Below are 27,011 nucleotides of genomic sequence, written 5' to 3'. Positions count from 1 at the left end.
CCGAGTAAACTACATTTAATAGTCCGCATTCTTTCGTGGTTAGTCTGTACTACGACGATGGAATGGCGAGATTTCACCAAGAATAATTAAATTATGCTTTTAAGGTTTTTTTTTTTATCTAAATGTCGCCTAGACATTGACCTCCCCGATGTTTCGAAGGTCAAGTGTTGCAAAGTTTCAACTCACATCGGATGAACGATGCGTGAGCGTATGGAAAACAAACACACAAAATTTCATTTTTATATTTAAGAAAGGAGAAAGAAAAGATAATGGCATGAACATACAATAACGCAACATGGCGAGTGACGCCAAGCCTTAACAATACGTAAGAGTTACGCGAGAAATGGATGCTATCAAAAGAAAGAGGATAAACTTCAATTCTGGGTGCTACAAAGATTGCGTAGTCTGTATTAAGACTGCGATAAGATTGCAAAGCTTGCGTACACATTTCAGTTGTCATACCGCAAACTTGCCTCGCCTCACATGTGAGGGACGATATATTTAAACAACTTCGAATCTTGCCAAACGTACGCACACAATTTACACTCTGATAGGCTTAGTGAGCGCGAGTAAGACATAGCTATAATTAGTGACCGTGAGGGGAAACAAGCTTCACTTAGCGTGAGGAAGACATAGCTACGCTAAGTTTCCAAGACAGCTTCAGTGACACGCCTAAATAATAATTCATGCAATTGAGATTTTTGATTTAATACAATTACTTGGACACGCACCATTGCAGTTTTTCACTGTAATGGAAAAAAATTTAAGAACGCAAATTAAGAATTACTAATGAAAACATAAACCCAACGATGAACCTAAACAGGTATTATTGACAACACAACGCGACGAAAGCACAGACGAACAAATTCAAACTTAAATATCAGACAGCACAAGAATTCCGTGCAAGGAATTTAGTCATGGGAGAAAAAAAAAACTATTTTGTCATACTAAACCTGCTGTGTTCGTTGGTGTTGTCCATGATAGCGGTTTGCCCTCATCGTTGTGTTCGTATAATTGCTGCGTTGTCAAGGTTTTGTTGTCTACGTGTATTTACTGTTATTGTTGAAACTGTCTCGTTTTTAGTCCACTGTGTTCGTCTATGGTGTTAACGATGCGTTCCTCGAACGGAATTCTTGTGTTGTACGATATGTATATGTTTAACATTTTTTTGTCCGTGATGTCGTCCTTGTGTTGTCCATAGTACTTGTTTAGTTTCATCGTTGGTTCCGTTTGTCCGACATCTGATGATTCAGTCTTGTTTTCAGTGAATTTTTTATCTTCATATTTTTATTCATTTTTGATTTCCGGAATTTTAAATGACAAACAGTGCGAAACTGCGTATGTAAAAAAAAACTGCATTAAATCACGCACAATCACGATTACTAGACTAAGCGTCGTTATCTTTAAAAATAAAAAAATAATAATAGTAAAACCTGCTAGGCTGTAGTCCTCGATGCATGAAACCGCCTGCTGGCTATTACAAAGTACTTCGTGTATGAAAAACAAATATAGGCACAGTAAACATAACGCAGTAAATTTACGTTTTCTTTTAGCTTAGTTTATTTAATCGCAGATAACACACCGCAATACAAATAACAACAGCAAATGCTTAAACGAGTGGTCACCAGCCTGACAGCGAACAATGCCAAATGTAAGCACTAACGGTTGATTCAAAGACGCTGCTACACAATCAACTGTTGATAAGCGGGTTATAACACGCGCGGGAGCGGAACTGTTAACATTCAGGCCTTTTCGCGTGCTGCGTCTCACAGAGAAAGCCTGAACGGTTAACATTCCGAATGTGATAATGTTCAGGTGCTGGCCTCAAAGATCCTGAAAAGTATACACTTACTGGATGGGTAACAATTCTGACATGCCTGATGTTAGTGATCCCCAAACTTTGAACAGTTTCCACAATATTAATCGGTGCCATTCAGAATGGGATAATTTTTAACCACCACTCTTAATAATCTGACGTAGATGGTTACCAATTCAGGATTAAAATTTAAAAATCTAAAAATAATAATCATCAGTTGACTTACTCAAACATAGGCTATGCATGGATAAATTTATTATTGGAAAATATTTTCAGTTTTTATATTTTTTTCAACGAATTGTTAAAATTTTTGGAAGCAATATCTCTGCGAAATTCGTCAAGGAATAGATTAATTAATATATTTTATATTTCAAGTAGAACAGATATGAGCTATATAAACTACATGAGCTAACACATCACGCTTATATGGCAAAGGTTGTGGATTCGATCCTAATCTTTGTCATGAGTGACTTTATGGACACAATAGTCGATAAGTCCGTCGTTTCAAGCGTCTACGCATAACCACGCAACACAAACAACCTTAAAATTGACTTAGGTCTACAAAATTGCTTTCACAAAAACAAAATGTTTTCTCGTGAACAGAAATTACCATCAGGAAGCTCGGGGTATATTTTTAGCATGTACTGTGACTAACGACGTGAGTTCGATATACGGCTGATTACATTCCAAGCGATACTCCCTTTATCTCGTAGCTCGTACAAGAGCCTGTTTCCTTTCCCACTCAGCCTTTATCGACAATACTCTGGGTCTTGTTAGCACTTACTTTGTTCAGCGTGTTAGATAAGATTAACTACAAACATTCAAAAACACGTTACTTTGAAATTTCTGCATTCGTTTTGGCACTACACTGAGAAAATATATGAGTGGTTGGGGAGAAGGTGGGGGGGGGGGGGGGGGGGGGCGGCGGAGACCCCCCTACGAATTGATAAGCCCCTCACTTAGGAGGCAATTCTTAACTGTGAAACGGGGATAGTAAACGCAATAATAACGCCAAAATATGTTTACGAGAATCCTTTAAATTATAACAAAAGTTTCCGCTTATTGCATGCATATGGGCATAGTAGAGTATTTTTGGGGGTATGATTGTAAACACCACAAATATGCGTATTTAGATAGCTATTAATGAATAAAGAAAATTAAAGTAAGGAATTTTATTTTAACTAAGAGAACCATTCCACATATATATATATATATATATATATATTAAAAGTACAGACAATCTAATGTATTTAAATGACGTACAGGCAACTTAAAACCACACAGTGACGTATATGAAAGTTACCTGTTCCGAAGTAGTAAAACCTGCTTCGTTATCCTGAACGTGAAGTGCTACATGCATCCTATCAGGAAACACGGCCATGGCATGCGGTATCAAGCGAATCGCTGGGCCGGACAGCATGAATCGAATCACTTAAAAAATTCACACTTACTGACAGGTGCATCGATCTAAATGTATCCCGGACGTTGGAAGTCAGTGCCGACTGCGTACACACTTGAGCGTTTACCCAGGAAATGAACGGACTCGACCTTGTGGACACAAGGGGTTATTCGCGCGGGGAAAAACAAACAAACACGGGACAGTCGCTGCGACAGCAAAGAACGGACAAGCGCACGGCGACGCAGACCGCGGAAGACAAGATTGATCGAAATGTATTCCGCACGTTAGAAGTCAGTGTTGGCTGCGGACACACTTGAGCGTTTACCCAAGGAAATGAACGGACTCGACCTTATGGGCACAGAGGTTACTCGCGCGGGTGAAACACGGGACAGACGCTGCGACAGCAAAGAACGGACAAGCGCCGGGCGAAGTAGACCGCGGAAAGACAAGTCGGTGTCGCGGTTCGGATGACTTCCACCTCTCGCCGCTGACATTTCGTCCGTGAATGTCACGCCCCCCGCGAGGAGTTAGAGAGGAAGCCATTTCATTTGACGGGCGCAGGTGTCCTCGCGCAGGGATAGCCGCTCCGCGACGCGCCGCTAGCAGTATTACCAACTTCCAGGCACACACATCTGCAATCACAGTCACTTATACTGATAGAGACCTGCAAAATTCGCGGATTCATTAGGTGATAGGCTAGAATTCAAACACATATACCTCTTCGATAATTTTGCTATTGGCTTACTGTTCATCTGGACGAATCTCAACCAGTTATAAACACTCAACCAAAGAAGGATCGAATCACAGACAAACCAGCTGAGACGACTTACAAGTCGGCAGCCAATGAACTTGCGTTATTTGCCCGAGTGTACAGGGGTATGTGCAGTCTATCCTAAAGGCCATCGAAACCGCGAATTTTGCAGGTCTCTACGTATACATATGGGCATGCATTTGAACGCCTACTAGACTGCAACTAGGTATACGCGCACCAGCGGTTTCTACCTTGTGATTGGCGGCCGTCTGCGAGAGAAGTAGTTGCCTTATTTGGCTGAGCCACCCAGGACGCATTTGGTTCCGCAATGAATTACTGTGATTGGTGTTTTAACAATCGTCATGTACCTGGAAGAAACTCAACCCAATCACGAAACACAGACGTTGCTACAGTGTTTTAACGTTCAGCTAGTCTCGGAATCATTTTTTGCGAAACATGCATGGCCCTACTTATACATTCAATAAAACACACATTACACAAACGCGACTAAGTTCACGCCAAATGATACACGCTTCAAAGTAAAAAAAAAAAACCAATAAACGTTTCAATGGCCATAACTGTAAATGTGCATATGCATACTTCCAGACTTGTAAGGTTTCCAATAAATTATTATAGCAATTATACACTTGTAATTTTGTCCTACCATCAGTGGTAAAAAATTCTCGAAACTCAACCGGGGGCTCCAGGGATTTTGACCTCAGCAACCCCCCACCCCCCTCAAACATACCTTGGTTCCTGTCCTACTCAAGAGAGAACCCTAACGTACAAATACAGTTATCTTGAGCAGAAGCACTCGGCGGCCATCTATCTAGTGACCCTCAGCATCGTGGATGGAGTCACCAAGTATTTAACTGCTATACGTATCTCGTAGGGGCAGGTAGTTTTCGCGAATAAATCTGAACGCCTATTAGACTGCAACAAGGTATTCCCGCACCAGAGGTTTCTTCCCTGTGATTGGCGGCCGTCTGCGAGAGAAGCCGTTGCCCTTTTTGACCGAGCCGCTCAGGACGTGTTTGCTTCCGCACTGAATCACTGTGATTGGTGTTGTAACAATCGACCTGCGCATGAAAGACTTGCACCCAATCACGAAACACAGACGATGCTACAGTGTTTTAACTTTCAGCTAGTCTCGGAATCTTTTCGCGAAATATGCATGGCCCTACGTATCCGGTAAATATCTGCGTTCTCTCAACAATATCGATCAAGTATTTCTTCTCATCATGTGACGTGTGTCTGCGGCAACGTCAACTCCATCAGCGGCATGCGAACCAAAGCTAACTTCGGCCACGAGGAGCCGAAGTACTTTCGCCTCTACAAAGTAGCACACGGCCTTTCAAAATGACTGCGGAGGACCTCTGTTACGGCTTGGGTAACTAACTGCTCGTGAAAGCAATCGGTGACAAGGACAAGGCGAGGAGTAGCCCGCCTATCAGCGGTACGAAGAGAGGCGCAGATGGGTGGGTGTCTGGCTCCAAGCAGTATGTGACGAACCTACCACGTACGTATACGTAGGGAGCGGAATTTTTTTTTGTTCAATGACCTGCAGGATGAACTCCATAGTTCTACATACACTCGGTCAAATGCCACCCGCTCATTGGCTGCTGTCTTGTGAGACGTTCCAACGTAGCGGCCTGTGATTCGATAAAGCTTTCGTTGGGTGTTTCTCATTGGCCCAGAGTCATCCAGGTGAGTTGTGAGCCAATGGCAGAGGCAGCACTGGGGTATAACTATTTGTATTTTAGCCTATCGCGAAATGAATTCGCGAATTTTTCCGGTCTCTACGTATACGTGTTTCAATTTGTGTAGGTACTTCTCATTAAAGAGTTTTTTTTTTGTGAGTGTTAAAATGACTAATAAGTAGTGTTTAGGTAAAAAGAAAATAAAGATACTAGCACGTTTAAGCACTATATGTGTATGAAGTAAACTCTCGTTTGTGCACTAAATAAAGCACTATAGTTACATAAACACTGTACTTTGTAGCACGAAATAAATAAAAGCACTATAGGTAGGTACATAAAAACTATTATTTGTAGCACGAAATAAAGCAATATAGGTACATAAAAACTGTTCTTTGTGGCACGAAATAAAGCACTATAGGTAGATACATAAAAACTATTCTTTGTAGCACGAAATAAAACACTATAGGTACATAAAGTAAACTCACGTCTGCTTATCTAAATAAAGCAATATAGGTAAGACAACACAACGTCCGCGGAAGGAATTCCGTGTGCTGTCTCTAAATTTAACATTTGAAATCACTTGATTCTGGGTTGTTTAGTGTGGGGTTTGTGTACTAATATTTCGTTGTCCATTCCTCGGGCTTTACAGATGAGAAATAATACTATAATCCTCGTTAAATTTTATATTCCGAATACTTTATAATTTTTTTCTATGCCGGAAATAAATCGATGTGCATTTTTAAATGGTAGTATAGAACAGGGAAGTATGGCACAGACTCCAAGGCTAATTACGAAGGTTGGGGGGGGGGGGGGGGGGAATCAATGAAAGACCGCTTACCTTGACTTTGGTAACAAAACTGCCCGGGCGCAATACGACAATAGCGTCTCCGCTCGAAGTCCCACGGTCGCACACACCACGACGGTACCACCACGACGGTACCACCACGACGGTACCACTACGACGGTACCACCACGACGGTACCACCACGCCGCTGCTAGGTATCTTCCGTACAGACCCGCAGACAGCTGCAGGCGATAGGGTAACCAACTTGGGCGCAAGTTGCTGTCGGCCATAACCCGCTCCTTTCGACACTCGCCTCTAATAGCGAACAATGTTTTCAAGACACGCGGTCGTTTAACTGAGCGACTTCCCCCCCCCCCCCGGCCCCTTTTCGCAAAAATCACTATTTTCTACGACCACAAAACGGAACTTATTCCTTCGCTGATTCCCTCATTCATTCCTACTTTGTAATTTGCATGTAATTCAACAATGCATCTTTACCAGTTCAAACAATAATTAAATGTTTTATCAGCGAACCTGTCAACTAATTACAAGTTTTACTTAAGACTTACCTAGCTTTCCAATCTCTTTGTTCAGCCTAACTAGATCGGAAGCAATGAACGAGTTGGTGCAGTATTAAAATGCCAAATGCCATTCGTGAGAACCCAGGTTTGAATCCCCCACCATCTTGATTTCGTTTTCCATTGTTTATCGAATTAGTCCCAAACAAAAAAAGAAGAACAATAAGAATGTTCTTTACTATATGCCGAGGCTGGTTATCAAATTTTCTACCCAATATTTGAGCACCTACCAACCCACGTCATAAGGAATAAAACGAGACAAGGTGCATTACAGCTTATCTTTGTACTTGATATCTGACAATCATCCTTTTCTACATCTGCAGAAAGAATTTTTAACCAAATATAGTCAGGGTTACACCTATCCCAACTGATAACAAACTAGCAAAAGTAGTTTAGTATTATTTTAAATCTTATATGTATATATATAATGCTCAATAGTTAGAGACCATACGATTTGGCAGTACATCAGTTCGTACTCCACAGTCCCAGAAAAAGGTAAATTGTTCACAGGCTGACGCAATATTGCTACTTTACTGAACCACGCATGGGATATAGAAGTTTATCGATGTTTCAAAGCCGTCTTAGGTATTTCAAATTAACGACGGGCCAATCACCAAACATTAGAATAATTCGCGGGTCCTCTTCATCTAGGATATAGGCTACGGTACTGTACATCAGGCAGTTATCATCTGTTCACTAACTGCAAATTCAAGAGAGGTGTCGAGTCGTAACTGGGTTATCCGGGATCCGACACAAGACTTCTTTGGTGGATGGTTTCTGATTGTCTTAAGCTGGCTTATGCAGTCTGGTAACAAAAATTCCGAACGAACGTTTCCGAGGATAATCAAATGGAGTAGTGCTTTGATGTTCCTCTCGAGTAACGACTGCCCGAATAGGCAAGCCAATCGCAGAACCAGTCCTAAGGGTTTGAATTCCAGCCTACAGCGAGACGAGACCGCGTACTTATCGCTAGAGAATTACAAAAAAACATCTCGTTATTTGCGGGTGCCTAGACTCCACCAGGGGCGCAAATCTGTAGAATTCGCCAGGACCACCGGGGAGGGGGGGGGGATCGAGTGTTTTGCGCGTGGGTGTTAACCGACACAAGTCACCTCTGGATAGGGTGCTTGCATGCTGCTAATGCCCATATTTTCGCCTGCGTGCATATACAATAAACATAAAACATAAAAAGTACTGAAAGTTTTCCATGAAATTTAATTTTTATTTACGATTACGTTAATCAAACCCGTTCCACAGTCACGCATTTATTTGCAAGCCTCGGCGAAAGGGGCATCTTCTGCCCCCCCCCCCCCCCCAACCCAGCCACCCGGGATCTACGGTCATGGACTCCACTGAAGTGTGCGCAGTCAAGTCATCGCCACGAGGTCCACTGCCTGCTGGTTCCCCGGGGACAGATGTTGGTCAGCAAGGCGGCAAGGTTCCCGAGCTCGGCTCGGAGAAGCTGCAGCAAAGCACTTGGAGGCAGCTCGTCAGCTCGGCAGCTCGTCTCGGGCACGGCGCGCCGCGGGGATGATCCGGGATGATCGCGGGGTAACGAGGTCCCCGCCAGCAGCGGCGACTCGGGGGCGGAGGCCGGAGGCCGGCGCACCGCCGCCACCGCCTTCCCCGCCGACGACCGCCGCGCCGTTAATCGCATTACCGGGTCGTCCTTCCCTGCCTGGACGGCCAGAGCGGCCGTACACTCTCTCAGCGCCGGGTGTGTACACCCCTCTCACAGCCAACATTATGAACGTATTCAGTCCGACAGCTTCTTACTTGAGTTTCTGATTCGGTCCGACTCAGGGGCGAAAAATCTGTAGGTTTCCCAGGGGGAAGCCCTCGAAATCACGTTTATCATTACCGTTTCACGGTTACGGACATGCACGCACAAACAACAAAAAGGGGGGGGGGGGGGTAATTCCAGGGGTACGGGACCCCAGGCATTCTTCCCCTCCCCTCCCCTCAGGGAATTTACGCCCATGACTAGACTAGTTTTTTTTTTTTTTTTTGGAAACAAAGAATTTTATTATTTTATGGAATAATGACAGCCTGGTGTTGCCACACGTCTAAACCACAATGTCCGCACGTGCTGAACCCGGACATGGCCGCAGAGTGCAACTGCCGGGGCGGAGGGGGCGGTCAGCCCCGGGGATAAGTGGACGTGCATTTTGCATCGCCGGCGCGCGGCGGGCCCCTGAGACCTCACATCCTCCAGCCTCGCCGCGCTCGCTCGTTTATTAACCCCTTCCCCGCGGGCCCGAGAGCCGGTTTCCGGGCCGAGCGGCGTCGATCCGGGGCTCCTGCAGACCTTCACTCCGTGTGCTCGGACGGCGGGTGCGGCTGCTGACGATGACGATAAGGACGGCGGCGACGACGACGGTGATAACCATCAAAGATTTCCATCCGTCGAGCCTTCAATAGCCGCGTAGAACAGCAAGGTCATTCGACACGAAAACCCCCTCCACTTCGTACTAGAATAGTGGATGTGGTGATGACGACTGTGATCATGGCGATGGAGCTGCTGACAATAACGATAAGGACGGCGAACGACGACGGTGATAATCATGAAAAAAAAAATTCATCCGTCGAGATTTAAAGCCACTTAGAACAGCAAGGTCATTCAATACGAAACACCTCCCTATCAACCAAGTAGTGAAAATCTCCTCGAGCCTAGCAAGAATCATAGGTGCAAAACGGAAACGATAAAACGTGATTCCGTGACCCTGCAGTCCCACTCACGCCAGTGGCGTAGCCAGGATTTGTGTATGGGGGGGAGGGGGGTGTTAAGAAGCATGCCCCCCCCCCCCCCCCCGTATTAAAGCGGGAAAATTTGGATTTTGAGGTGTAAAATAGTGCTATTGTAGCAGTTTCCGGTACTTATATTTAAATATTGTAATTATATTTAAGTATTGTATTTTAATATGAAAATTTGTTTTAGTGATGAATAAGAAATTAATTAAAGATTTGGTGCTAAGGGGGGGGGGGGGTTGAACCCCTAACACCCCCCCCCCCCTTGGCTGCGCCCCTGGCCACACCTCACTACCCGGGGCAATCCCACAAATTTTTTCTCCCCTGCGGGAGAAGGAACCGCCCACAACCACCGCCACATGAAAGATCACACGTCGCGATTATTGTACGTTCGACTCCTGCAGTCGACGACGGATTTCCTAGTGGTTCTCACAGCATTGCGATGAAGCATTGCCTACTAAATAATATCGTCCTGCCGTCTGTTCTCGCGACACTGCATGACTTTACAAGCTCATGTGACACCTGCTTCAGTTTGGATTACGAAAAGCAACTCTACAAACTTAAAAAAAAAAAAAATGCATTTGTTAACTGACCACAACCATATGCGTGGTTTCTGGTGACGAGGGGGGGGAAAAACTCCGATGTGCGATTAACCTTCGACATACGTCGCAAGCGTCAAAGCTCTGATTGGCTGAAGCTCTTCGTATCGCATCCCAACAGTTTGAACAATGATTTTTTTTTATCGACGGTTTTATTTTAAAAAAAAAGTTTTCAGATTTGATTAGCGAACATAATACACCCCCTTACCCCATTCGCGCTCTCTGTAAGTTGAGCGTATGCAGGCTGGTGATTATCTCGAGTAGCATTACGTCAGCGACATTACCCAACACACAATGATCACGCAACTCTGACAAACAAGAGTCGTGTTCGAATTAGCTAACTTAGGAATCCTGTGATATCTGGTGATCCTAAATTATTATGCTTCCATTTTTTCGTGGTTTTTGCACATTATTTAAAATAAATTCATATTATAATAAAATTAGATGGTTTATAAAAGGTTTTATTTTTATTAAACAAGTAGGTACTTACTTTTTCAGTAAACTGAATCGTCGTAAAAACAATACGCCGGTAAAAACTTCCCAGTTTTATGTCCCAATTAAAACAATGAATGTTTGGAAGATAAGTGTGTTCAACGTAGTTTTTACAATTGTTTTTCAATGTTTTATTACTACTACGGAATTATTCTTGACAGTTTGTTCAAAGTAAGTAAATTCAGTACTCGTACGAACATGACCGTAAGTTTACGATGATCCCTGGATATTATGTAACCATCGTTCTTCAAAAATTTTAAGTGAAATTTTCTAACAGTGATGCCAAACACCAGTCGCTAATGATTACCTAATAAATAGAGACCGGAAAAATTCGCGAATTTATTTCGCGATAGGCTAAAATACAAGTAGTTATACCTCAGTGCTGCCTCTCCTATTGGCTCGCAACTCACCTAGATGTCCCTGGGCCAATTAGAAACACCAAACCAAAGCTTTATCGAATCACAGGCTGCTACGTTGGGACGTCTCACAAGACAGCAGCCAATGAGTGGGTGACATTTGACCGAGTGTACGTATAACTATGGAGTTCATCCTACAGGGCATTGAACCCGCGAATTTTTCCGGTCCCTACTAATGAACTGTCCAAATTGCTTGTCCTGGCGAACTTAGGTAACACGTATCTTATATCAATAAATTTATGTTAGTTTCGATGCCGTTAGGTGTTTGATATTCAGCAACGGATATAAATAAAACTTTACATTAAAAAAATTTCAACAAAAAGCGTGCAAATAGTCTGTCTTGCGCTTTTATTGCAGCACACAGTGAAGGTGCACACTGTTGCCAGATTGACACTATCCTGCTTGATAACAAAGATTTTATTCTGAATACCATTGTTAATTAATTATAAGAAGCTTTAATATATTATTTTTAATTTTGCTATTTGTTGATTTTCTAAGACCATAAAATTGTGTCTACTGACAGTAGGCCTATGTCATTACAGTATGTTGAAGTAATTTAAAATAGAAAAAAATAATTCAATGCTAACATTTAATGCTTATTATTTCACAGAAGAAAATATTTGTAGCAGCGGTTGCAAGCAATAACAAGTATTTCCATCAAATTATGTAGGATTTACCCAAACACAGCCAACATTTTTAAATATTAAAATATATAGAAATATTTCATGAACAAAAACGGTTGAAAACAAGATGGCGTCTTTCTGCTACGTCTCCTTAGAATTAAAAATTAAAAAAAAAAGAATTATCACATGATGCTCTTGATGAAAAACACGAAATATGTATTTCCAAAATTCTCATTCCATATTTTTCTTTTGAAAATACCAAGTTTCAGATAGGTACATGACAAAATTATCATTGCGTTGTAAAGGTGTGTCAAAAAATTATGTGTATATACCAGAGCAGGCACTAATGGCACTACTCGTCCAATGGAAAGAGAGAGAGTAAATGCCCATTAAAAACCCAAAACTAGGGATGATACACCCTACATTCTTGTGACTTATAACTAGAGCCACGGAATTTTCGCGCATTCATTTAGTCGCAAGCTAGAATGCAAAACTCCACACTGTCGCACTGTGTTCATGATTGGACCGCAGTTATCTGGACACGCCCCTCTACGACCGTGAACCAACGATGTCCAGCTAGGAGAGAAGTAAGCGAATCAGGTAGTGCCAAATAACAAGGATAAAAAAAGTTCTCGCTAAGAAATCAGCCAATGGAATAGTAAACATGGGTCGAGCACCCACCTATAACTTTGAATTCTATCCTGAGGCCAGAGGAATACGCGAAATTTCCGGGACTCTACTTATAACTTGTAACTGCGTGACAAGTTAACAAAAAAAAAGAAGTGCCAGTGGCATGTCCTACCCTACCGATAGAGACCTGTAAAATTCGCGGATCATTGACCTCTAGGATAGACTCCACAGACCTTTAAATACTCGCGGAAATGACACCTGCTCATTGGCTACTGACGCGTGAGACGTCTCAACTAGGCTGTCCGTAATTCGGCACTTTCTTGGTTTAGTGTTTCCCATTGGCTCACAGTTCCCCGGATAAAATGTGGGCCAATCGCAGAAGCGGTACGACGGTATAGTTGTTTAGATGCTAGCCTATTGCGAAATGAATCAGCGAATTTTGCATGTCTCTACCTATCGACAGAACAACTGGCGGAATTGACGCATAGACCGTTTGCTTTGGTGCTGCTCCCAGGGAAGTCAAATCGCCGCGCTGAGGAGGGGGGGGGGGGGGGGCGTCCAACCGGCCTCCACGCCAGTATTTTTAGCTCGACGCAGTGCCGCGACCGAACTGCCAGCCGCGGGCAGTTATACTCGGACCGGATGCAGGGTGTGGATACGCGACGTTACACAACCCTCCCCCTCTCCCCTTACCAATCTCCAGTTTCCCCTTTCCCCATGTTTACACTTGCGCTCGCCGCTACTACCCCTCAAATCACACACAAGCCGTCTTCATTTTAATTCTCTCGGAATTACCATTAAGGGAAGGGGGCAGGCATTTTTCGCGAATAAATCTGAACGCCTACTAGACTGCAACAAGGCATACGCGCGCACCAGCGGTTTCTTCCTCGTGATTGGCGACCGTCTGCGAGAGAAGTAGTTGCCTTATTTGGCTGAGCCACTCAGGACGCACTTGGTTCCGCAACGAATTACTGTGATTGGTGTTTATAACAATCGTCATGTACTTGAAAGAAACTCACCCAATCACGGAACACAAGACGATGCTACAGTGTTTAATTTTCAGCTAGTCACGGAATTTTTTTCGCGAAATATGCATGCCTCTAATTATGGGCTATTTTTCCTGAAAGAAAAATAAATATTTGAAAATCTATACATAATAATTAGAGCCACGGAATTTTCGCACATTCATTTAGTCGCAAGCTAGAATGCAAACCTCCACACTGTCGCACTGTGTTCATGATTGGACCGCAGTTATCTGGACACGCCCCTCTACGACCGTGAGCCAACGATGTCCAGCTAGGAGAGAAGTAAGCGAATCAGGTAGTGCCAAATAACAAGGATAAAAATGTTCTCGCTAAGAAATCAACCAATGGGAAAGTAAACATGGTACGTGCCCACCTATAACTATGAATTCTATCCTGAGGCCAGAGGAATCGGCGAAATTTCCGGGACTCTAATAATAATCAAAAGACAAATATATTAATATATGGCTGTATGTATGGATATATGGATGACTGTTTCCTTACATTTAAATAAAAGTGTTTTTCCTCTAATGCATTTTTTTCACGGAAAGATTTCGAGACTATCAGAAATAATAATAATAAAAAAACACTGTAGTTTCGTCTGTGTTTCGAAATTGAGGCGTGTTTCTTTCAGTCACGTATATATACTGTCAGCACACCAATCGCAGTTGTTCAGTGCGGAAGCAAACGCGCGTCCTGAGTGGCTCGGTAACATAAGGCAACTGTTTCTCCTTCAAGACGGCCGCCAATCAAATAGAAGAAACAGCCGTCTTGGGTATAACTTGTTGTATTCTAATGGATGTTAAAAATATTTTTTGGCGAAAAATGCCTGCCTATATTATGTGGATTTAATTTCCATTTTTATTTAATTTTTTTTCGTGATTTTCAATTTTATTTATGAATAACTAAAATTACTTTTTAGTGCATGACAATTAATTAACTTTTTCAGATATAAGTATATAATTTAAATAATTAATTAAAGTAATTTAGTACTTTTTTTCTTCATAAAATGGCAGGCTTATACAAATTAAAAATACTGCAAGTAGACTAGTAGCACTCACACACAAGCTAGCTTTTGTGTTTATTTCCTGTGAATCATGGTGCCATTATATAAATTGTGCAATGAACGAAAAAAATTAATAAAACTAAATAAACTCCATGCAATTTATGTTTCGTCACTAATTTTGATACCAGATATTTACTAAAGATTTATAATACCGGTAAAAAGTCACTTTGTCTTATTTAGTGATAAATCTGCAACATGGCCTGTAAGACCCAGCTTAAAACAAGAGTGTTAAGAAAACAAACTATCCCCATCAGATAACGTAACAAATAATATTGTGTTATTTTAGAATTTTGGTATATTAAGCTGCAGTAATTGTCGTATGTGTGTAACTATTGTCAAAAATAGAAAATTCCTCTTTCTTTTTTTTTTATCCCACGCACTAACCTCATGAATGTCACACAATCCGCACCAGTTCCAGAAAACCAGTTAAAGGATTCTGCACGCCACAAATAAGCTTCATTTTTTGAAATTTTATCGCCAGGTAAAGTAATTTACGAAAGTAAAACAACAAATTACATTAAAGGGATTTTTCGTCCTTAAGGGGGATTTAGGCCTCCTCACCATCTTGCAATTTCAAATGTTTGAGCCATTCCACCTCAATTCAGGCAGTTAGCAAGATAATGTGTCAGGTCACCATCTCAGATTTGCTTTAAAAAATTACAGCAGTTACAACCAGTGCAGACAAGAAGTATGCCAAAAGGATTTTGTCCCAAAAATTTTTTGAAGTTGGTTCAAAATCAAAAAAGGTGGAAAAAGGGGTGTTTTTTAAATGAGCGGCATTTCAAAACTATTTTACTGATTTTGTTGATTTTTTTTTTATTTTGTACCTATTATAGTGAACTACAGAGTGGAATAGTTCCAATGAGCCCAACGACAATATCTTTAAGGGGGGAGAAACTAAAAAATTTCGCAAAAAATTTAGATTTTTTTGGATTTTCAAAAAAAAAATTTTATGTGGAATAATCAATTTTCATAAAAAGTAATTCTGGTAATATGTAGACCTATTACAGTAGTTTTACAGGAAAAATTGTTTTTAATTCTATGATGCATGGAATTATTAAAATTTAACTTTAAAATTTTCAAAATTTGACAAAAGTGCCATTTTTGATTGAAAATTACTGAAAAACCCCATATTTTAAAAATCTGAAAATTTGTAACTTTGTAGTCCTCACCTTTATTAATAGCATGCACTTTGTTGGATAGTGTGTTTTTGCCTGTAAACATTTCTAGAATTTTTTGAAAATGTAATGTCATTACCTTTTGTATGTTGTGCATGCTCAATTAATAAATGTTTTGTTGGTATCTAAATAGTATGTGATAATTTGTAACTGGTTTTGTATGAGGGGAAACCTTGGGAAATATGAAGGGGGAGTCCCTATCTGAATATTCCCAGGCGCTTGCTGTAAGGGGAATTCCTGGTAGCTTGAGGGAAATCCCTGGTGACCATAGGGGGAATCAACTACAAGACTACAAGGGAATTCCCAAACTTTTGCTGTTACAGTTGTGTTGTGTGTGTTCATGGGTGATGTTCAGCTAGTGAACTAAATCATGCCTGACTTTCATAGTACGGAGAGAATTAAATGTGTGGACTACATTAAAAGGCACAAAAAAAGTGTGTATAAAAGTAAATGTGTGAGGATGTGTAAGGTGAATGATTTAGCAGATGATATTCAAAAGTTTGTGGGTGTATCTGTTTCAGTAAATAAAAATGATATTTTGTGTAGCAACTGTGTTACTTTTTATAAAAAGAAATTTCTGGAACTTGCTGAAGATGCAGAAGAAACATCCACATCAGAGAATTTTATTCCGGAGGATGAACTAGTAAGTGTTTTAAATAGCAGTCTCATTAAAACATTAAATGTAGAAGTATCACCATTGAAATCCCCTTCAGAGGTGAGATTGGATAGGAGAGAAGGTTATGCGAGGAAAAAGAAGATAAAATTAGTTGATGAGTTAAAAACTTCTGCTGTGAACAAATTACAAGACATATATCACGTGCATCTTTCAAGTGAGTCTGATGATGAAATGCCTGTGTGTGTCAATTGTAGTCTATGGTTTTCGAATATTGACTCAGCTCTTCATACTTGTAACTACAATGGAAAAGTACAGCTACTAACATTGGTGCCACAAACATTTAGCAAAACTGTATTGAAGGAAAAATTACCTTCAGTGTCAAAGTACCTCATTGATAAATGTCGCACAGTTATAAAAAATAAGGGAATTTATGCTCAACCTGACCCCTATAGTGGACATCCTTTACCTACACAGGTACAAGATCTAGCATTATCATATTACCTAGAAGATAGTAAAGACTGTTCAAGGGAAAGTCCAAACAAAAAAGATGTTATTTGCATTAACCCTTAGCCGGAGACGTGAAAATATTTGACATATCTGGTGACGTGGTGCCCCTCAGACCCCAAAATGTTTTGTAGAAGTTAACTGATTAGAAATTATTTTTGTTCCATGTAAAATTATTTAATGCATTTTTATACTTATTAATTAAATTAAAAAATAAATTAGTAAATAATTATTTACCAATTATAAAATACAATTTTTTCTATTGGTGCTTGCTCAAATAAATCTAAAAATGCCTATTTGTAATAATTGCTTTTTTAAAAAAAATAAGCAGATGGTAGCCTTAAAGTTTTATTTGCTATTCAATATAGATATAGAGACAAAACAAAATCTAGAAAACTTATATGAATAATAAGACTTTTTCATAAAATCTACAACAGATAAATTTTCCCAAAAAAAGAAATTACTTTTTTCCCCTCCAAATATTTTCCTTGCATAACCAATGCTTAAACCACAACAAAATATATAATCTCGCTAACTAGAAAGCACATGCATACTTATATATTTTGAAAATGGCATTTTTACATAAAATATATTAGCCGAACATTGTTTGAAAAAATTAAATTTGTACGAAATGTCACTCTGTAGTAGAGTATTTGTTTGCTCTGCAATCATCACACATTGCTTTTCCACACACACTTTGATCACTTAAGTCACTAAAAATATCTTTCAACCACTTAGAAATAGTTTCGTCATAATCTGGATCGCCCACACGTACACATGATCGTTTAGAAGCCTTTTTATCACTTCTGAGATAGAAACATAACTGGTGACGTGGTGCCACTACGACCCCAAGTTATCTTTGCGACCTGATATCTAGCGCCAGACAGTGTAAACAAATCTGACACTGCAGGAGGAGACTATGTGATATCCAAGCGAAAGGTAGATGGTACCACAAGCAAGTGCCTTGAACAGCACATAGATGGCAGCAAGTTAAAGTTTTGCTGGGGTCACGGAGACCCCACGTCTCCGGATAAGGGTTAAGGATGGTAATGGCGAGAAAGTAAAAAAGGTTAAAAGATTCATGACAAGGTCCATCAAAGAGGCATACAAAGCATTCAAAAAAGATAATCCTCTTATAGAAATTAGTCTTTCAAAGTTTTATGCCTTACGATCAAGATGGGTGAAAATTCAGCCAGAACAGACTGTGTGTTCTTGTATTTACTGCAGTAACATGCAACTTATCTGTGTAGCTCTTCGAAATGTAACAAAAAACCAAATTGATGAAGACTATCTTCTACTGAAGTGTTTGTGTGACGAAACAAGGAATGAAGATTGCTGGCTCGAGGAGTGTGGTGACTGTCCTGGCACAGAAACATTAACTGTTGAAAACTTTGGCTTGGATGAAGGGGAAGAAGTTACATTTGCGATTTGGGAACATGGTGACCTCATAAAAAAAACTGTATCTGTAAATAATTTTCTGGAACATGTAAGGCATTGGGTTAAAAAAGCTATTCCTCACAGTTACATTAGGAAAATACAAAGGGAAGGAATAGCTGAAGCAAGAAGTTCTGTCCAACAAAATAATGCTCTTGTTTTACATTTTGATTTTGCTGAGAACTGGTCAGTTGTATTGCCTGATGAAATCCAAACTTACCACTGGCAAACTGATCAGCTTTCACTGTTTACCTGTGTTGCATACTTTGGTGCGGAAATAAGAAGTTTTGTTATAGTATCTGATGATATAGCTCACGACTCTGCTCACGTTCTCTGTGCTTTAGAGGTTATAAAACTGGAAATTTCAAAATTTTGTCAGTTAGAACTTTTGAGTTCAATAGTGTACATTACAGATGGGGCAGCTGGACATTTCAAAAATAGGTTTCAGCTGTATGAACTATGTAAAAATACTCAAACTGTTGAAAAAAAAATGGATTTTTTCTGCTACAGGGCATGGCAAAAGTGCATGTGATGCAATAGGTGGTTTGTGTAAACACTTTGCAACTAAGTTCAATCTTCGGGCAGAGTGTGTTAATGCCATTAGAGATTCTGCTTCATTTGTTGCTGAAGTAGGTAACCTTGTACCAAAGATAACTCTATTGGCTCTTGAAAGTAAAACAATTCAAACGTATAGGTCATCTAAGGAAAAAGAATGGGCTACTGTAAAACCAGTTGTTGGAATACAATCTAAACATTACTGGCTGATTAAAAATGAGACATACATGGGACGCACAATTAAAGATAAAATAGAAATAGTTGTACAATCTAACCAGATTAAAACACATTATTCAATAAATGATTTCCAAGTAGGCCAGTTCGTTGCTTGTGTATACGATCAGAATTGGTGGATGGGACAGATCACTGGTATATCTAAAGAGTTGAACGACATGACAGTGTCTTTTATGCATCCCCATGGTCCAGCTAAAGGGTTTCAGTGGCCACAGGAATCTGGAAAGAAGAAGGATGAATGTCCGGTGCCACTACAAAATGTTTTGTTAGCAGTAAGCAATCCTACTCCACTTGGACAATCAGCAAGACTCCACACTTTCGACAAAGCTGAGTTGATGAAGATCCAGCAGATCTACTGTCTTTAATCAGCCAAATAATATTTTAGGAAGTTTGTCAATATATGTTACATATAGTTGAGGAAGGGTAAGCAGTCTACATATAATTAATTATAGCCATATTGTTGGTTTCAATTTTACTTTGAAATTTTGGTTTTCATGCAAGTTAAAGAGTATGCATATGTATTATATGTGTGTATATGTATTGTGCATATTATGTTAATGTGATAATGTATACACAGACTCTCCTTTTGTAATTCCCAAGGTTTCCCCAATTTACAAATTACATCTCACTTTTTGGAAACTAACAAAACATTTGTTAATTGAGTGTGCAGACCTTAGAAAATGTAAGAAAATTACATTTTCAAAAAATTCTAGAAATGTTTACAGGCAAAAACACACTATCCAACAAAGTGCATGCTATTACTAAAGGTGAGGACTACAAAGTTACAAATTTTCAAATTTTTAAAATATGGGATTTTTGAGTAATTTTCAATCAAAAATGGCACTTTTGTCAAATTTTGAAAATTTTAAAGTTAAATTTTAATAATTCCATGCATCATAGAATTAAAAACAATTTTTCCTGTAAAACTACTGTAATAGGTCCACATATTACCAGAATTACTTTTTATGAAAATTGATTATTCCACATAAATATTTTTTTTTGAAAATTCAAAAAAATTCAAATTTTTTGCCAAATTCTTTAGTTTCCCCCCCTTAAAGATATTGTCGTTGGGCTCATTGGAACTATTCCACTCTGTAGTTCACTATAATAGGTACAAAATAAAAAAAAATCAACAAAATCAGTATAATAGTTTTGAAATGCCGCTCATTTAAAAAACACCCCTTTTTCCACCTTTTTTTAATTACGAACCAACTTCAAAAGGCTATAACATGGGGAAAAATTTTTTTGGGACAAAATCCTTTTGGCATACTTCTTGTCTGCACTGGTTGTAACTGCTGTAATTTTTTAAAGCAAATCCGAGATGGTGACCTGACACGCTCCTGCCTGAATTGAAATGGAATGGCTCGTTTCGATACCGCTTCCAATAAGGCTTTTGTGCCAAATATTTTGGGCCGACACGGCATAGGACTTACCTTTGGCTACTTGTTGAAGTCAAAACTTGTGACCTGGTGTGATCATCACAGCTGTTGTTTCCTCGCGGCGCTTACAGACTAAGCCTGTTAGTGAACAGGTGGTTGCAACAAGGTATATAAGGTCTGAGAGATAAGATTTATAAAAAATATTGACTAGATAGTTAAAAATAAGACATATAGCAAAAATATGCATAAATACAAGATGGCAAAGCCTAACCCCCTTAAGGCTAGTCTCACACGCCATGTTGAATTGTTTTCTCTCCATTTTTTCGTCATTACATTTATTTAAGGGCTATTTCTGAAATTTTAAAACGATACCTCCCTTTCATTTGTTATTCTTTAACAAATTTTTTCAACAGCTAGTCACTTAGTTTAATAACATGGATTTAAAACGTCTCGCAAGTTATGCTAATTACAAAGACTTGAGCGTCTTTTATTTACAATGTTATTGCACTTAAGTGAATATCTGTTGGAAAATATTTGTGACAGAACAACAAATGAAATGGAAGATTTAAAAAATAGCCCTTAAATAAAAGTAATGACGGAAAAAAAAATCTACACGGCGTGTGAGACCGAGCCGTAAACGTAAATTTCAGATAATAAACCACACCGTATATTGGGCAACACTCGGATGCCGATAACACACGTATTCTGGAGATTTATGGTGCATTGAGGAGGGAGGGGATTTTACCTGGATCCTCGTTCGAATCAAGGTCCGGCCTTCCTGATATCTGTGTCACACGACTTAACCTAAGTCAGTCGAGGGAAAAGGCCACGGACAATTCTTTCCCCGATGTCTCTAGTGTCACTGTGTGTTAGTCTCTAATAACCTCGAATAATCTATATAAATCAATATGTAAATGTTCCTTAGTTCAAAAATCTTAAATCTCAGGAAGTTCTTCACACACTGCTTTGAAATTTTTTAGACACCTTGCATTCGAATACGCGCATGTTTTTATTGACCTATGTCACACCTGTAACAGGTAAAAAGATAAATAAAAATATAGATAGGCCAAAATTTAAATACTAATGTATATAAATGAATGTATGTTCGTTTTCTGTTTTATGAAGATATATATATATATATATTTCTATATATATAAAATATATATATATATATATATATATATATATATATATATATATATATATATATATATATAGAAAGATAAAGCGACAGATGTAGGTATAGAGATTTTTATATATAAAGAAATATAGTGAGATTTTTACAGGGACCTATTAGAGAAATTATTTTTTATATGTGTACCTACTTCAAACAAATTACAACAAAAAAGTGTGCTATATCTTTTATTTCTTTTTTATTTAATCGACTGAGTCACAGCAACGCGTGGCTGATGCAACTAGTAATAAATAAACGTTATTGATTTGGCGGCATATCTTACCACCAGGCTGAACACCTCGGTTCTACTCCTACCACGAGAAGCTGAATCAACTGGGTAGTTCATTTGCTGTTCTACAAGCCATCGCCGCCTTTTCATTAAATAGGCATATGAACGATGGTTAGAGACAGGAAAATTCGCGGTTTCGTTTCGAGATACCAAATACTTTTACCTTTTCTACTGCTTCAGTGATTGAGCCACAATTTATATGAAGGACTGTAAGCAAATTAAAAACCCTCAACTAAAGAAGTATGGAATCACAAGCATTCCAGCTAACAGATGTCACGAGTCAGTACCCAATGAGCAGGAGTAATTTTCCCGAGTACATATAGACTCGTGGAGTCTATCCTAAAGGTAGTTGAAACCGCGAATTTTTTACAGTCCTTCAAGATGATCTACGCACACGAGTTTAAAAGTCATCGTAGTGGTAAAATACGCCACTAAATGTTAACTTCCCCCAGTTATTTAGATTGGTAGCAAGGTCTAGGCTTGTAGTAAATAACCAATCCCGGAATACTTCGGAATGCACATCGCCGACATAAACATTCGCTTCATTCTAGCTTACACAGTGAGACTGACGTGCGCTCAAAGGTTTTACTACCAATCAGTCATGACTAGAGACCGGAAAAATTCGCGGATTCATTTCGCGACAGCCTGAAATTCAAATAGTTATACCTTAGTGCTGCCTCTGCTATTGGCTCACAACTCACCTGGACGACTCTGGGCCAGTGAGAAACACTCAACCGTAGCTGTATCGAATCACAGGCCACTACGTTGGGACACCTTCACAAGACAGCGGCCAATGAGAGGGTGGCATTTGACTGAGTGTACGTAGAACTATAAAGTTCATCCTAGAGGTCATGGAACCCGCGAATTTTTCCTGTCCCTAGTCATGACTGATGTTGCTAGCAGATTTTCCGATGGTTTGTAACTATCGACTGAATATTATTGGATTGGTATATAATTATTTGAGCATAACATAGCACTAACTATAGGTAGGGCCTTGCATATTTCGCGAAAAGAATTTGAAACTTACTGAAAGTTAAAACACTGTAGATCGTCTGTGTTTCATGATTGGTCGATTTTCTTCCAGCTACATGTCGATTGTTACTGCACCAATCACAGTAATTCGGTGCGGAAGCAAACGCGTCCTGATTGGCTCGGTCAAATAATAATAACTCTCTCGCAGACGGCCGCCAATCACAAGGAAGAAACCACTGGTGCGGGTATGCCTTGTTGCATTCTAATACGCGTTCAGATTTTTTTCGCGAAAAGTGCCTGCCCCTAACTAAAGGATATGTATTTAGACTGCTTTCAATCGAAGAGTAGTTTTTATTTTTTTTTATTTTTACGTAGGCCAAGTTTGTTATTTTTTCATCCTTATAATTAATATATACGTTTCATTAATGTTATTACAGAAAACAAGATGCTTTAAAATTTATTACAAATCGAGTGTTACGTTGTATTCAGTTTTAGGTCATACCAGGAACGTAAAATAAACAGAAAAATGAAGAAACAATTTTTAAAAGATATATTGACACCAATTATCCAAAAATGCCACAGTCCTTAATGGCAAATACAACCACGGCTTTTGCTTCAGTAATTAATAGATTGAAATAGTAAGAATTAAACTAGTACCTTCGTGAATAATTATGCAGAGGTGTGTATAAAACACTGGGACGTACAAACAAAACAAGCATCGTTTCACACGTTTGAGGAGAAAGACATTCATGCCTAATCACGAAATACTCTTGCATTCAAATTTATGTATTGTTTTATTTATGATTCTGCAGATGTAACAAATATAAGTAGTATGTTTCGCTCATACTTCTAAGGACCCGGTACATACGGCAAGAGTTGAACGAAAACGTCGGAACTTGCACTAAGGTGGAAAAAAAGGGAGGGGGGGTTATGACTAAAACAGAAGAGTGAAGGAGTGTAGAGTGTAGGCGGGTGAACAAGCCAGCGAGACAGAGAAAGAGAAACTCATCATCAGAACCTCACGAAGAGCTGCTCTCTAATAATCGTATTTCCCGCCTGGTACCCCTCCAGCATCATTCCCGCTCCCTCTATCATCAGAGCCAAAGGCTGTTTCTTTCCAACTCCCTCCCTCCCTCCCTCCACCCAACACCAATTCGTATACCTACGACACCACGCGATGGCCTTTTGTTCCGCCCTGTACATCACGAACACCCCCCCCCCCCTTCCACCCCCCCGGGAACATCACTCTCCAAAAAAAAAAACCCAATCCCTGAGATCTAAGCATGACCGACAAACCAAGAAAAAAGAGAATGACGCCGGTTAGGCGGTCTTGGGTTTGTGCGGTCACTGCCTTGCGGTTTTACTGAAAGAAAGAGGAGTCATTAGGCATGTATACACATTTCACCAAGCACATGAAATACCTTTTAAATCTCGGCGGGTTTTCAGTCTCGTCATATGAACCACCACAACCCAAAAAAAAAAAAAAAATACCTAGGTAAATCTACCGTTCGTAGAAAGGATACTTTTTAAATCACGCTGCAAAAAGTCCATGATTTTCGAAGTTTAAATCATAAAATGTTAGTAACAGTAGCATACAATTCTGCATCAATGAATTCCCAATAAATAATATAGTTGTGACTGCAAAGTAAGTACTTTGTAGCCTACCACAAATAGCAATATTAGTAAATAGTATAATTTTTTTTAATACTTACCCCTGCAGGTGGATGCCTGGTCGGGGCTGGATACATTGCGAGACGTCTTCAGCTCAAAGCTACTGGTACATCATCTCCACATTTTGCCACTCTTTAACACTAGCTGCTTCACGATGAGGGAAAAAAAAAATGTTGGAGGGAGTATCACTCCTTGTCAACCGAAACTCACAGGAGGAAAACTTCTAAGTTTACAAACAACTAACCTTATCACTTTAAAAGCACTGACTCATACCTGTCACCTCTTACTTCCACAACCACAATGCACATCGCCCGGTCCCTCCATTCAAACTACCTTCCCCGCACATTATTTTATGTTCCCGAGTAACATCAACGCTTTCACACAGCTAACGCGCACAATCCATTGTTCGGACCACTACCAGCGTCAGATACTTCACTTGCAATGGCGTATGTCCCACGTGGTATTCCAAACATAAACGTCACACCATTCTCAACCAATAACAGCAGCTAAAAGCAAGAAACTCCGCCTACTCCTGTAAAAATGACAGGCACTCGTCAGTTCCGCGCAGAGGAGAGACAACAATCTGAAATGAATCAGCCACCTCTCTTCCACAACAGCTAACGTATGCCTTGAAGCAGGCACTATACTAGTCAACACACCATTTGTAGAGGTTATCCAGTTCAACAATAGAACAAATACATTTGTTCACCAAATTTATTTTTATTAACAACTCAAAAAAATATACATGCTTTACTTAAAAATTTTTGTTTTAATTGTTAAATTCTAAATCTTTATATGTTAAGATACTGATCGCCATGTAAAACATGAACAGCGTAAGCAAGCGCTATCTATTACCCTGTATTTAAAGCAAATGTTTGAATTTTTTTTTAAATTCAAAGTGATTATAATATACTTAATGACAGCGCAATTACAATTGTTTATTAAACCAATGAAAATAACTCATATATTTTTTATTATTGATTAAGTTTAGTCAGAACTATTTATTAAAAGTACAATTTTTTTATAGTTTAAGATATTTGGAAGTACGAACATATTTAAAAAATTTAAAACAACATTTCGTGTAGGACTAGTGGTATCGATATCGGTAAACAAGCTTTAATACTTTCTATTTGAAATTTAATGGCTAAATGTTTAATATTGGGAGGAAAAAAGACAACATGCTAGAGACATCTAGCGGAAAATCTTGAAACTGAATGTAGCCACCATCTTGTGTTCGGTTCTTCGTTCTGGCTGGCTCAGAGGCAGTCGGTTCGGCCAGCGATCGCCACAGCTCCAGCTGTGCGTGGTTGAATTGTGGTGCGGTGGGGAAGTATAGCTGTCTCGGGGGTTGTTCTGCGTCCCGAGGTAGGATGCAAGAAATGGACTTCAAAAATGTTATCTATAACGCTGCACGAGATGGCAAGCTTAGACGTTTGAAGGTAATATTTTACGTTTTATTTTTTTTGTTTGAAACGCAGCCTGTCTTCCATTGCAGTTTGATTTAATTGAAAGTAAACAATTTCTTTGTCTCGGGACGGCAAGTTTGTACTTTTGAAGTAAGCTTTTTGTTTGCTGTAGGCTGTAGGGTTAGGTAAAAAGTAATGAGTGGCGATATTATTCATATTGACGTATGCCATCGCATATTGACGGATGCGAAGTGGTTACTTTTGCATAATTTATTAATATTTACTGTCAACTGATACCATTGTGTAAAAACGTATATGGTTCATTGTATAAAAATTTACAAAACCAGAAATGTAAACAACTTGTTTTCACGAGTAATATATTCCAAACATAACTTTAAAAAAAAGTTTTGGAGAATGTTTAAGATGTTTTTTCTCCAGCTGTGCAATATTAATGTTTTTTATCATTTACTCAGCAAGTTATTTTAGTTTCTTGTAGCCATTAGATTTTTTGTGTATATAAATTTGCCCAAACGTAATTGAGCAAGTCCTGTTATACATACACGATGCATTTATAGCATATTAAACAAACAAATATTTGTTAGTATTTTCTACATTCTGAAAAGGCCACTGGTTCCATAGTGTGTGTAGCTGGTCAGCAATCTCCACATGAAAGAAAATAATCATTCACTGTTTTTCTTTAATAGCTGTCTGTTTGAGAAGCATATTATTTCAAGTAAATTTGAGGCAGCTGCTTGTATAGCTAGCTTGCACTTTGTGTTGCAAAGTTAAGTTTTCAAATGTCATATGTAAACAATTTTTTTCTTTGTATAGTGTTTGCTCTTAGAAATAGCATGGAGTTTACTACTGCATCACTTTACAAGAATAGCTGCATGGGTATTTCTTGTACAGTATTGTTAAAAATGTCTTTGTTTGTGTGGGGTGCACCTGCTTATGACTTCTGCAAGCAGAAAGTAA

The 27,011-nt window shown here is 39.4% G+C and overlaps 2 protein-coding genes across 3 annotated transcripts in view; one reads left to right on the top strand and one right to left on the bottom strand.

The window, feature by feature from the left end:
* LOC134534942 (protein groucho) overlaps positions 1-25,246 on the bottom strand; it is a 166,103-nt gene extending 140,857 nt beyond the window's left edge. Inside the window, exon 1 of the mRNA XM_063373681.1 lies at positions 24,672-25,246. Coding sequence (XP_063229751.1) covers positions 24,672-24,707 — 36 coding nt within the window. The 5' untranslated portion in view covers positions 24,708-25,246. The remainder of the gene's footprint in view (positions 1-24,671) is intronic.
* Positions 25,247-25,872: 626 nt separating this feature from the next.
* The window catches only part of LOC134534941 (protein fem-1 homolog CG6966), a 71,490-nt gene continuing 70,351 nt past the window's right edge, over positions 25,873-27,011 (top strand). Inside the window, exon 1 of one of the 2 annotated variants that reach the window (XM_063373680.1) lies at positions 25,873-26,069. In XM_063373680.1, the coding sequence (XP_063229750.1) occupies positions 26,001-26,069 (69 nt within the window). In that variant the 5' untranslated portion in view covers positions 25,873-26,000. The remainder of the gene's footprint in view (positions 26,070-27,011) is intronic. The other variant, XM_063373679.1, reaches the window with a different exon arrangement.

The sequence above is a fragment of the Bacillus rossius genome, chromosome 8, assembly GCF_032445375.1.
Source record: "Bacillus rossius redtenbacheri isolate Brsri chromosome 8, Brsri_v3, whole genome shotgun sequence".
Classification (NCBI taxonomy): Eukaryota; Metazoa; Arthropoda; class Insecta; order Phasmatodea; family Bacillidae; genus Bacillus; species Bacillus rossius.
This window is presented reverse-complemented; position numbering and strand designations above follow the sequence as displayed.